The following is a 12709-nucleotide window of genomic DNA, read 5'->3' as shown; positions in this document are numbered from 1 at the left end:
CTCAATATATAATACCACCCCTCTCTTCTTACCTTCATAGGAGGAATAGTATTCCTTGCCAATTTTTGTGTGTGTGTGAAGTGAGCAACATTTTTCTGGGCAATGTGTGTCTCCTGTATCGCAATAACATCATATTTACCACACTTAATTTTGTTGAATACTCTTTTTTTTACTAGGAGAATTTAATCCATTAACATTCTAAGAAAAGCACCTTATTTGTCTCTCAGTCGCCATCGGTGTTGTGTTCATTATCTGTTTCTAGTTCCTCTTCTTCTGGGTAGATAGGTGTCTTCCATCCTCTGTCTGGTTTTGAGGTTTCCTCTTCTAAAGAGGGAGGTCTAGGTCTTTTCTTCTTCTTACCCTTCTTCGGTGTCGTGGCAGGTTGGTCTGGGTTAGATTCTTTTTTCAACATCTCATAGAATGCATTATCCTTATCAACTGTAGTTAGCCAGAATCTTTGGTCATTATAAGACACTATGATCCCTTCTGTTTTTCCCAATGGAATCTAATTTGTCTTTTCTTAAGCTCTTCTGTTAGGAAGTAATACTTTCTATGGCTTTTTAGCGCTGTTTGAGTGAACTCTTTGAGGACAATGACTTTTGTTCCTTTATAGTATATTGGGGTTTTGGTACTCTTATGCAGGACTTCATCTCTTGTATTTTTTCTTGCAAATTAAATTATCGTATCTCTCGATACTTTATTTTTCTTTGCATATTCAGTTGTGATTCTAAAGACTCTATCAATCTCTTGATCAAGTTCCTTGATTGAACATTCAAGGGTCTTGGCTATCAATTGAATTGTTATTTGTCTTATATCTTCTTTCGTTTCTTCCTGCAGATTTCTCAGTCTTAAATGGTATTCTAAGTCATTTTGTAGCCATCTCTCTTGATTCCTTTCCATTTTTGTCAATTTTTCTTTTTGTTGTTCAAAATTGTCCATCCTCCCTTGTAGCTTGATCTGTCTTGCTTCAAGATTTATTTTGTCTTTTTTAAGTTGTTCTATCTCTTTGGACTTGGGTTACATCTTGTTTTATTTGACCAATTTCCTCCTTAATTTCATTTTTTCATTTCCATGAATTGCTCTTGAAAATTTTGGAAATCTTTGTAGTGAGAATCTTGTTTTCCTGTCATCTCTTGTAACTCCTTTTGAAAGGTATCTTGTTTTATCGCTATTTTCTGAATTTCCAACAGAAGGTCCTTCATGGTTACATCTGAGGAGCCTAAAGATCCCCTTCTTAACATATCTTTATCCTTTTCTGCCTTTAGTTTAAAGGTTGACATTTTGTGTCTACTTACTTCTCGTCTTAATTTCTGTTTCTTGTTGAATTTATAGCCCTTTATTTTTGGGTCTTTGTCCTGTATACTTCTTTATGCTTTTTAGAACTTCCACCAAGTTTCTAATTTGCCTGTCCCTTTAGATAATAAAAGTAATATTGTAATTTTTTAAAAGACTATTATTCTTATTATATTTTATATTATTGAAACATTTTTTTCTTTTCAATTTTATTTTACTTTGTTTAAATTAAGTTCTTATTTCCCTTTTGTGAATTTATTAATTTTATTTTAAGTCCTCTGATAAGTTGATTCAGTCAAATACTAATGACATTCAGTGGAATATATTGATGGTACAATTAATTTTAGTCAAGTTTAATTAATAAAATTCTTCAATTAGTTATAAAGGACTGCTGAATGTCCCCTCCCTATCCAGGCCTAATACTTCCCTGTTCTTCCTATTACCTAACTTCTTGCTTAATCAATTAAATGCCTTAACGAACCCTTAAACCCTCTCTATGACTCTATCTCCCTATAGAATCCTTCTACTTTACACTTGGCTTGCATCAATAGACTGCCTCCTTCTCTGGCACCCTTTGACCCCATTTTTTTAATGTCAGGAGTGACTTGAGAAACTGTCACTTCTGGTGTAAGAGAATTGGCCAACTGCAAGGACGTTGCCCAGGGGATGCCTGGATGTTTTACCATCCTGTGGGAGGCTTCTCTCATATCCCTGCATGGGAAGCTGGAGCTGACAGGCAGGAGCTCACCCCGCTCCCTGGATTTGAACCACCAACCTTTTGGTTAGGAGTCCTGCCGGCACAAGAATTTAACCCATTGCGCCATCAGGGGCTCCTATGTGAAACCATAAAGCAATAAAAAATTCCCAGAAATCGTGTCAGCTATATAAAATGTCTCAGAGCCTTCATGATCTGTAATTGTAGAATATTCCCTTTGTAAGGCCACCAAGCCTATATCATGACCCTTATCCTTTCTCCAGTCATGCTAATCCTTATATGACGTGCTGTTCCCCAATCTGTTCCTGGGGATATCTAAGTGACTTGAGCTAGTACATACTGCAGGTTAGTCAATAGATGTCAATTGATTGACTTACAGCATGATTACTCAGAAGTAAAGCCCCATCACTGTATTTAGTGATGTTTATTCCATGATATGTTTTGCTATCACACGTGTGAGCATCTCACTGACCAGAGCAGATTGCAACAAGTTGAGTTCCTTGGTTCTGGTATATTTATTTCCTAAGGTAATCATATTCTTGGCTATGAATATATCAAAGCTGAATACGAAAACACCCTGAAGGAACTTCCTCTGTGAGGGATGTTAATCTTTGAGCTTATATGTTAGCTAACCACTTTGATTCAGGACGCACAGGTTTTGCAAATACTCAGCCAGGCATTAAAAAAAGCAACAGACACAGATTTATCTTTCCGCATGCAAAATTAAAACTTTAAATGTCAGGAGCTTTAAGCCATTTCTAGCCTAGGTGAATCCTTTTAAAATGACTTCTGCTGTTCCTGATTTATTTCTTCCCTGATGGGTTTATGACACCTTCTGCTGTGTCTCATTTATCTGGCAGGTTTGAACTTTGCACACAGTGACAGAGCTTTGATGTAAGCTACAGTGTTTTACAGGAAAGAACAACTTCACACCTTAAAATATATATATTTTTTGTTTCTTTAGTTCCCATAGCCAGCATTAACTGATTATATATATATATGGATGGTTGTGTGTGGGAGAGAGATTAATCCTTCATTAATCCGTGTGTCCTCATTATTATTATTATCATACTGATTTGATAATTTGGATCAAGCAGGCAGGAATATTCTTGGAGTTGTAGCCTAAAAAGCCATTTTTCCAAGCTCTGCTGATTTTATACCAACCTATGCACCTTTTCCTAAATATATATTCTTTATACTTGACCTTGAAACTTAGAATTGCGCTAAACTCAGGCTGCCACCTCACTCAAAAAGTACCTGCAATTTGCTGCACTTTGTTTCAATGTGTGCTTATTTCTAAATATTCTACTCACTGGGTTTGTTTTGATTTAGATCCCATTTTTCTTGAAGAAGCATATAATATAAGTTAAAACAGAAGAGATTAAACAAATTCAGAAAAAAATGAAACATATTAGGCAGTTAACCCAACTAAAACATCAATATTAAGACATTAATTATAAAAACATTTTAAACACAAGAAATGCATATGACATATTATAAACAGCACACCTAATAGGGAGGGGGTTCCTCAGCCTAGGAAAAGCTACTCAGAAGCCCCTCTCTCATGTTTTTACTACCTATGTTGGGGAGAAAGTAAGATTCGAGGAGGCTCATATAGAGAGACATGGGCTTCCAAATAGTCTGGCCCCAATTCATATATGGCTTTATATGTCAAAACCAGCACTTTGAATTGTGCTGAGAAATGGACCATTGTTTCAAGAAAAGAGTTATATGATTGTAAGTCTAGCCACAGTGTTTTTGGACCTGTAAAAGTTTCCAAATAGTTTCCAAACGTAGCTCTGTGTAGAATGCTTTACAGTAATCCAACCAATGTGTGATCAGTGTATGTGTGACTGTGGCAAGGTCTGGTTTCTCAACAAATAGGTTTAGCTGCCATACTAATTATAACTGTGCAAATGCACTACTGTCCCCCATTGAAACCCATGTCTCTTGGTACAGAGATCAGTCCAAGAATATGTCCAAACTAGGAAGTTGAGATTTCAGGGAGAGTGTAACCTACCTCAACTGAATCCCTATTGCCTGATTTGCTTTCTGATAGACCAGAAGGGTCTATGCCTTCAGATTAAGCTTTTGTTTGTTTGACAGAGCAAATCCTTTAAAAATGTATGTGATCAAAGTGCTCAAACAAGCTAGAAGTTGCTTTGTTAGAAGAGATTCTTAAAACACCATACGTATAAATAAGATTTTGCAGAAAACAAGATCAATGTATGATTCCAGCAGAGGTTCAGTAACAATCCTAACACAGGGCACAACTCCTAGAATTCAGCAGAGGTTGTTCAGTCACCCCAGCACACCCTGAACCTTTGCGTCCTTTTAGGGAGCCAGTCTCATTGTACTATCCGGTATTATCCAGTATTTTCTTAGGTCTTTAGTTTTATTATCTATGCATTTTATCTCATCATTGTACTCTTGCATAGATGTTTCAGTTCCTCCACCTATGTAGATGACAGAACTGTACTTGGTGGTTGACTGATATTATTAACTATTATAATATCCCTGTTTTATATTGTATTTTGTTTTTAACTTGTTATACTGTGAATTGTATGTATGTTGCTTTTGTTTAATTATGTTGTTCGGGCTCTGCCCCATGTAAACCTCCCGAGTCCCCTTGGGGAGATGGTGGCGGGGTATAAATAAATTATTATTATTATTATTATTATTATTATTATTATTATTATTATTATTATTATTATTACCAGAAGGGATGGTGGTACCTGCTGGAAGGTGGCCACCCATTGGGATGTGAACCAAACAAATCCCATATGCTATTAGGTCTAAGATCTCTCAATGATGTATTTAGGATAAGCTCTGTGATTTGTTGTGGGTTTCTTTTTGTTAATGTAACCCTTTCCCCTTTTTATACATAGAAATTAAATGGAATTGATCTGGATGCTAGTCCTGCTATCTGGATGGGTTTGTATAAAGCTCTGGCAGTCAGTCTGCCAATAACTGCATGGTCGAAGTAATTGGCAATCCAGAATTCATCTCATGAAGAAGATGCAGCCACTGTGTCTTTATGTGAACAACCAGTTTTGGAAGAGAGGCAGTGGTGGTCTTGTGCTTGCAGCAAATACATGAATGTAACAGGGACAGGCAGTTATCTTGGCATTCTGTCATCCTAAATCTAATTGCTATAGTAATACTGTTAAACACAAGTCACTTCCTATATATCAAAATTCAATGCTTATTTAGCGGGGCTTTGAGCATTGGACTATGATTCTGGAAGGCAAGATTTAAATTTCTGCTGAATCACCTTGGGTATGCCACACTCTCTCAGCCTCAGAGGAAAGAAAAAGCAATACCCCCCCCCCACCCAAACAAATCTGTCCAAAAAATCCCATGATAAGTTTGCCTTAGGGCCACCATATGTTGTAAATGACTTCAAGGCACACAACAGTTTCTTAGGGGATGAATGATGGTTACAGAGTGTGATGATACACACCAAGGGGCAGAATATATTGCAAAGGAGTTAGAAGACTATTGTAATGAGAAGTTAAGTGGGGTGCTTCATCCCTACCCATTCCTGAGAAGTTACAGTCTGACAAGCGTTTCAGTTACTGGGAGAGTACAAGCTTGAGAAATTAGGAAGGAATTCTTTTCTTGTTAGATTTCAGTTAGTATAAATATTCGCACCTAGGGAGATGTCAAAGGACAGTTGATAGGAGTTGGGAACAGGAACTATAAGGACAAGTGTGAAGGATGATTTATCATAAGATCTAGACACAAAGGTGAACTAATTAGGATAGAAATGTAAAATCACTCCCAGAACAAGGAGCCTTGCTTATATAAATAAATGTCCTTGAGGCTATGCTGAATGGAGCAGCTGAACAGAGAAGGTGAGACTGTCCAACTGTTTTTGTCTGTATCCTTGCCATATATCCTTTTCTGTGCAAGCTGGCAATAAAGCTTTAAACCTTTCTCACAAATGTGGTGATTCCTCTTATCCTAAAAGAACCTTTTGTCTTTGACAAAGCAGCATGGAAGTTCAAGACCGTTGGTGTCTGTTGCATGATAAATTGAGCAACTATGGAGCTATGCTGGTTTACTATTTATACTAAAGCTGTCTCATTCTATTTTTGGTGCCTTGTTTTGTTTTTATGTTTTTTCATTATGCTAAAAGGAGAAAGAAAGAAAGAAAGAAAGAAAGAAAAGAAAAGAAAAGAAAAGAAAAGAAAAGAAAAGAAAAGAAAAGAAAAGAAAAGAAAAGAAAAGAAATACCTCAGTGGACCTTTGAAATGATTTCTTTCTGGCTCAGTAGCAACTAGAAGCTGGATTCCTCAAATTCCAGTCCAACATTCTGACCAATAAAACATGCTGGTTCTCTTTTAGCTCCTTTAGTAAAGAAGTAAATGTTCATGTGTAATTAAGAAGTCAGGGTTGTTTAGTGTTTAGGTTGTTGAACAAGGACTGTGGCAATCAAGGTTTAATTCTGCATCCAGCTATGGAGGTCATTGGGTTACCAGGCATTCTCTTTCAATTCCCAAGGAGTTCTTGGGGAAAGAGAGAAGCCATATGCATTTACCTTGTGTTCCTTGAGATACAATAGTCATAAATGAAACAATAAAGATATATGCCAAACTGGTCTGGCAAACTGAGACAAAGACCATACCAATAAGAAAATTTGGAAAGGATGTGTCCACAAGAATGCATCAGGTGCAATTCACTTGTATATCTCTGCATAAGGCTACATCTCAGCATCTGATCCTGACATTGCAGATTGCACTCTAAATCACATGTATCCAAACTTGTCTATAAAGTTTAACCTCCATATCTATGAGTTCTACATTCATGGGTTCAATCAACCATGGTTTGAAAATATTTGGAAAAAAATTCACAACAGCAAACCTTGTTGTTTACCTTTTTATATAAGGGATATCATTTTACTATGACAATGTATATAGTGAGACTTCAAGATCAACAGATTTTGGTATCCACACTGGGCGGGGGGGGGGGGGGGGGAAGGAACTGGAGCCAAATTCTAGTCGATACCAAGAAGCCAGTGTATGTCCATGTAAGCATATAAAGAAGTGTCTGCTTTTCCTTGAGAAGTCTAAACATCTTTGTTGTAGAAGACATTAACCAGGGCCACGTTTGATCAGAGCAAAAATATATCCACTCCAGTACTCTATTCAATCTGTGGTCAACCAGTCACCCAAAGGGAGCCCACCAACAGAATAATGGCCTGGCTTTACTCTTGTGCTGCCCAGCAACTGCCACACAAATGCCTCCAATACAAGCGACATACAGCTATCTTGAGTAATAGCTATTCATAGCTGTATCCTCCATTAATTTGCCCCACACCTCTTTAAAGCTGTACAGGTTGGCAGCCACTAGTATATCTTGTGAAAGTTCATTATACAGGTTAACTGTTCCGAATCTACCAGTTGCTGATGAATTCACAGAGGAGAAAATTCCTGCATACCATGCATAGCCCCAATCATTGTAACTTTTCCTTGTTGAATTGTTTCACCAGTTCCTTAATCATTTTGGTTGCCCCTTGAAATAGATGAAAATCAACATGCTAAATTATGGATCAGATTCCCTCACTCTTTTCTGTGTTTAGGAATAAACTTCATTTTGTCAACATTTCATTGTATTTACCAGACATGTTTTATGAATTTGAATAAATGGTTTCAGGCTACTCTAAATTTCTCAAGGGAAAGATGACTTTTTAACATCCCTGCCACTAGTTAAATTGAGCCAGAAGAAAATTAAATTCAGTTGCCCATAAAATAATGGTACTGGACCTTTTAAAAGTCATAATTTTTGCAATATAAGTATGGGAATGTCAAACCTGTATCATTTATTAAATCAGTGGATGTGAACATTCTTAGCTTATTAAAAATCCTTATTTCCTAAAATATTTTTCAGTATATCAGATCATATCAGATCAACTTCTAGCAGCATTTCAATTAATTTTAATAATCTTTACCCTCAAATTGTTGCATACTTTGTTCAGTCATTAGTGCTTTTTTGACCAATATAGATTACTATGATATTGCTTCAAGAAGCCGCTTTCATTAAACAAGCATCTCCAATAGCTTATCTTTATTTTGACAGAAATTTATTAACGCTCATACTATGACACTGGACTACAGGTTTGTCCCACAGATTTGAATATGCCTCTTGGGGCTATAGGTGGATATGATGGCTAAGGGATATGGGGGCTATTATTATTATTATTATTATTATTATTATTATTATTATTATTATTATTATTATTATTATTTCTTACCCGCCTCTCCTCATGATTTGAGGCGGGGATCCCCTTTCTGCAAAGGTCACTTTCCCAGCTTTGTTTTGTTTGCAAGGTTGTTTTTTTAAAGTTGTTATTTTTAATAACATTTTATTTTCACATTTTATGTTCAAAGAGAAAAAAGGATCATCATGAATAAAACAGATGTATTGGAAATTAAAAATGGAAAATAATCGCAAAAAAAGAGAAAGTACATATGTTCCTTTGGGCTTTTTCCAGTTCCATATTAGGCTGGGCTTTAATGGGGCATGCAGTCTCAATAACTTCTCTTAGTCTGGAAAGAGCTCTCACATCACATATTATTTGGGTCCTGTTTGCAGTTGTGCAACCCCTAGGATTTTGGAAACCTTATTCAACTATATTGAGAAGACAAAACATGCACTCCTCAGTTACTGTCTTCTAAATCCGTAGACTCCAAAATATTTTTTATTGTACCTACAAAGGTTATTGCTGTACAAAAAAAAAAAAGTTGAATCTCCACTTATAACTCTAAAGACCTACCAGGAACATATTTGGTTCAATTTTTTTCTTGTTCCTGCAATGCTATATTAAGCATATAAACATATGGCTTAAGCTGTATTGTAAAATTAGGCTAAATGTGGCTCAGCCGCTGAACCTTAATGCAGTGTATGGAAGACCAAAGGTTCAGAAAGCCTACTCTGCTCCTAGATTTGCTGTTTCTGGACAAGGGAGCATATGGTCTTTTAGATACTGTTCATAAGCCCAAACTCCCCTGGTCAATAATAAGGCATGGTAGCTCAGAAATATCTGAATGGATGAAGATTCACCACAATTCTGGTGCTGAGTGTATTACACAACCATACCATATTTTATAATGAATATTTAGGGCAATTTGGACAGTTGCGGGCTTCCTACAAAAATTTGAGCAGTTGTAATATTATGTTATTTTCTCAAAAGCCTATATTTCACCATAATGCAGTTTTGTGGTATTTTGAGTACAGTAAAATACTATAGTTGGCAAAAGAGAGCCTTTGCTAGAATGTAACCATATGAAAAGAACTGTTATAGTGGTTCTCAAACATTGGTCCTACAATGGTTCCTAGCTGTTGTTCAAGTTAGCTGGAGCTTCTAGGAGCTGAAGTCCAAGGACACATGGAAAATCAAATTTTGGGAAACATTCTATCCTATGTTTATTTTGCTCAGAAAATAATGTAGAACCCCCCACTGCTTGCTTTCAATGTATTGCACTACACTCTTAATGCAGATAAGGTAGGCCTACTCCATAATTGAAGGTGGAAATGTAGCTATTAGCCATCAGAAGTGCAGAACAGCAGCAATTAAGTCAGTGCAACACTGAAAAATATACAATAATAAAAATATGAATACTACAGTAATCTGAGGAAAATGTTGTAGCATCAGATTTCCAATGCGTTCCCAATTCCTTCTGTTGAAACAGCTTTCTTATTTAAAGCAAGAAGATGAAATTAGGGAGAGAAAGTAGCACAAAGTAGAAATGCTGCTCCTCTTATATCAGTCTTCATCAACCTGGAGTCCACTAAAAGTCTTAGATGTCTACATATCTTGCCTAAAAAGGCAAGTGATATAGTTTTAGTATTTTTGATATGAAGGCGGGACACACTGCAGAAAATACACCTAAGCATCACACAATTAGCATTCATTTTCTGAGTATAGTTTCAGCAAAATCTAAACCATGCACAGTTTCAATAATCCATTGCTAGCACTTTCCACAGATTTTCTTGTCTTATGTACACTGCCCTTAGTCTACTTGCTTAACATTTATTTATTTTCACCCTTGCCCTATCAGTGAAAAATGTACATTTCTAGGACCTGTGGATTTAATGTTAAAAGTGCAAAAACCATTTCATCTGTCCTAACTTCTGGTTACGCATGTCACTCCAATCACGTAAGGGTCCAAAAAAGTATGGGATGTATTATTGTTATATTCTTATTATGATTTTTTTTTTTGCTATGAAGCCTGGCAAATAATGACCAGATGCTGTTCTCAGAGGGTAAAGCTTCTAGTTCTCAGACTTCATGAAAAAGCAAAACTGAGCCACTCCTATGATTTTAAACTCAAACTCACCTTCATCGTAAAAGCCACACTGAATTTGTAGAATCCTAGGGAGAGATCTTGGATCTAAGGAATGGATGAAATTCTTCAAGCTTGAGATCATGGTCTGTGGCGCAGTAGGGAAAAGCTGTTGTTTAAAACAAGGACACCTGAGCTATCTTCTTGCACTTTACTGACAAAGTCAAGCATGTGAAATCCAGACCAGGCTTTTTGCTCTTGTAGTTTGTTCACTGTGGAGACCACTTCCTCTGATCTAACTTTGGGTTGATGTAAAGTAAGAATAGGAAGCTAAGAAAAGTGCACTTTGCACCTGGGTACGTGCTACCTAGCGTTTGTGGCAATTTAGACTACATGAAATATAGTCTCCATGGGTTTATGTCAGTACTAGCTGAAGGAGTGGCAAGGGATTGTGCCTTTTATCTAAGGTGCAATTCAGTGCAGCTTTACTACGCAGTCAAAACCATCTTGTCTTAAATCTCTGATCACTTCACACTGAACTTCTGCAACATAAACAAAACAAATTCCCTATTCTTTTAAAATAGACCACAACCTGTCTTTGAACAAAACAATGAAAGTGGCATGGGTCTTCACCCTGTTCTGGACGGGAAAAAATTTATGGAAGGAATGGAAGCCAGATTTAAGGGAAAGTACTGTCAGCAACCTGTTCTGATTGGTCATAAAATGCAGAGATTAGAGCTTTGAGACTTCCCATTAACACGAGGAAGATAGTAGAACAATAGCATCTCAAATAAAATCTGAAGATGATTCTGAATAATCTCTCATCCACTTTCCAAAAAAGACATCACACAAAGAGAAAGAAGGCCCACTGTCTTGTTCCCATCAACCGAGCTTGAGATGGAGGTGGGACCGAGAGAAGGGCCTCTCCTGAAGAGCTCAGGGCCTGGGCAAGTTCATACAAGATGATGCAGTTGGCCAAATAACCACGACCTGAACCACCTAGGGCTTTAAAGGTCATAACCAGTGCTTTGAATTGTGCCCAGAAACAGACTGGCAGCCACTGGAGCTGTTGCAACAGGAGGGTTGTCCACTCCCTGCAGCCAGCCCCAGTGAGCAACCTGGCTGGAGCTCTTTGGACCAGCTGAGTTTCAAGCACTCTTCAGAGAGAGCCCCACGTAGAGCGTGTTACAGTAATTCAGACGGGGTGGATATATTGTTTTCTGTCTAGCTATGCATATTTGCATGGAAGTTTTTTCTGTATGACATCAGACTTGATCGTATCTAATGTATGCTAACTCCAAAGCCACGATTTTCTTGGGCAAGATTTATTTGGGCAAGTGTGTGTCATTGCCTTCCCCTGAGGCTCAGCATTTGTGACTTGCCCAAGGTCATCTAATACATTTCCAAGACTGAGCAAGGATTTGAACCCTGGTCTCTCAAAGTTCTAGCTCAACACCCAAACCACTATGTTATGCTAGCCAGAAATGCATATAGTTCCCAAATAAATAATGACCTATGAATCATATTCAAATGAAAGTCTTTTTTCAACCTGTAAATATAATTTATGTCTTTTTACAAAGATGCTGTACTTTATAAGTAATGCATTACTTTTAAATCATACTTCCATTTCTGTTAATCTGCTCTCTTCACAGCTTGTATTTATTAGTACTTACAATGTAGGTCCTTTCAAAAGGGCTTCTCTTCTTAGGAATTATGCATATATCTAACAGTAGAATCCAAAAACTGTGCCGGGGCTTACACATTTTCACATCTAAAACAATATTAAGTATTTTATTTTTTCAAAACATCACAATGATCAACTAGTACAACCTTGTGCAATTTTCAATATTTATTTGCAGTATTTTTATCCCACCTTTCTCTACCCTGGAGGGGACTCAAGGCAGCTTTACATAGAAAGCAGCTATTTGATGCCTTGATAACAGTACAACAATAAAAGACATTTTTAAAATCCTAACATTCAAGTAAAACAATTAAAACATTTAAAATCACAGTCATAATTAATCACATGATCCACAGGCAGAAACTAGGCCGTTCCTATAGTCATAACATATCGATCCATATCTGTTTGTTTATTGCATAGATTCTCTAAAGGCTTGGCCACAAAGCCACATTTTTACTTTCTTGCGGAAGATCAAAAGGGAGGGGGCTGATCTAATATCCCTGGGGAGGGAGTTCCAAAGCCAAGGGGCCACCACTGAGAAGGCCCTGTCTCTCGTCCTCACCAGTCGTGCCTGCGAAGAAGGTGGGATCAAGAGCAGGGCCTCCCCAGATGATCTTAAACTACCAGAGGGTTTGTAGAAGGAGATACGTTCACACAGGTAAGCTGGACCAGAACCGTTTAGGGCTTTATAGGCTAAAGCTAAACCTTACCTTCCACACAGCCTTATATCCC

General features: G+C 37.2%; 1 protein-coding gene across 1 annotated transcript in view; it reads right to left on the bottom strand.

Moving 5' to 3' along the window:
* The window catches only part of themis (thymocyte selection associated), a 124479-nt gene extending 113693 nt beyond the window's left edge, over positions 1-10786 (bottom strand). Inside the window, exon 1 of the mRNA XM_008118971.3 lies at positions 10351-10786. Coding sequence (XP_008117178.2) covers positions 10351-10441 — 91 coding nt within the window. The 5' untranslated portion in view covers positions 10442-10786. The remainder of the gene's footprint in view (positions 1-10350) is intronic.
* Between the last annotated feature and the right edge of the window lie 1923 nt (positions 10787-12709).

Source organism: Anolis carolinensis, chromosome 1, assembly GCF_035594765.1.
Source record: "Anolis carolinensis isolate JA03-04 chromosome 1, rAnoCar3.1.pri, whole genome shotgun sequence".
Classification (NCBI taxonomy): domain Eukaryota; kingdom Metazoa; phylum Chordata; class Lepidosauria; order Squamata; family Dactyloidae; genus Anolis; species Anolis carolinensis.
This window is presented reverse-complemented; position numbering and strand designations above follow the sequence as displayed.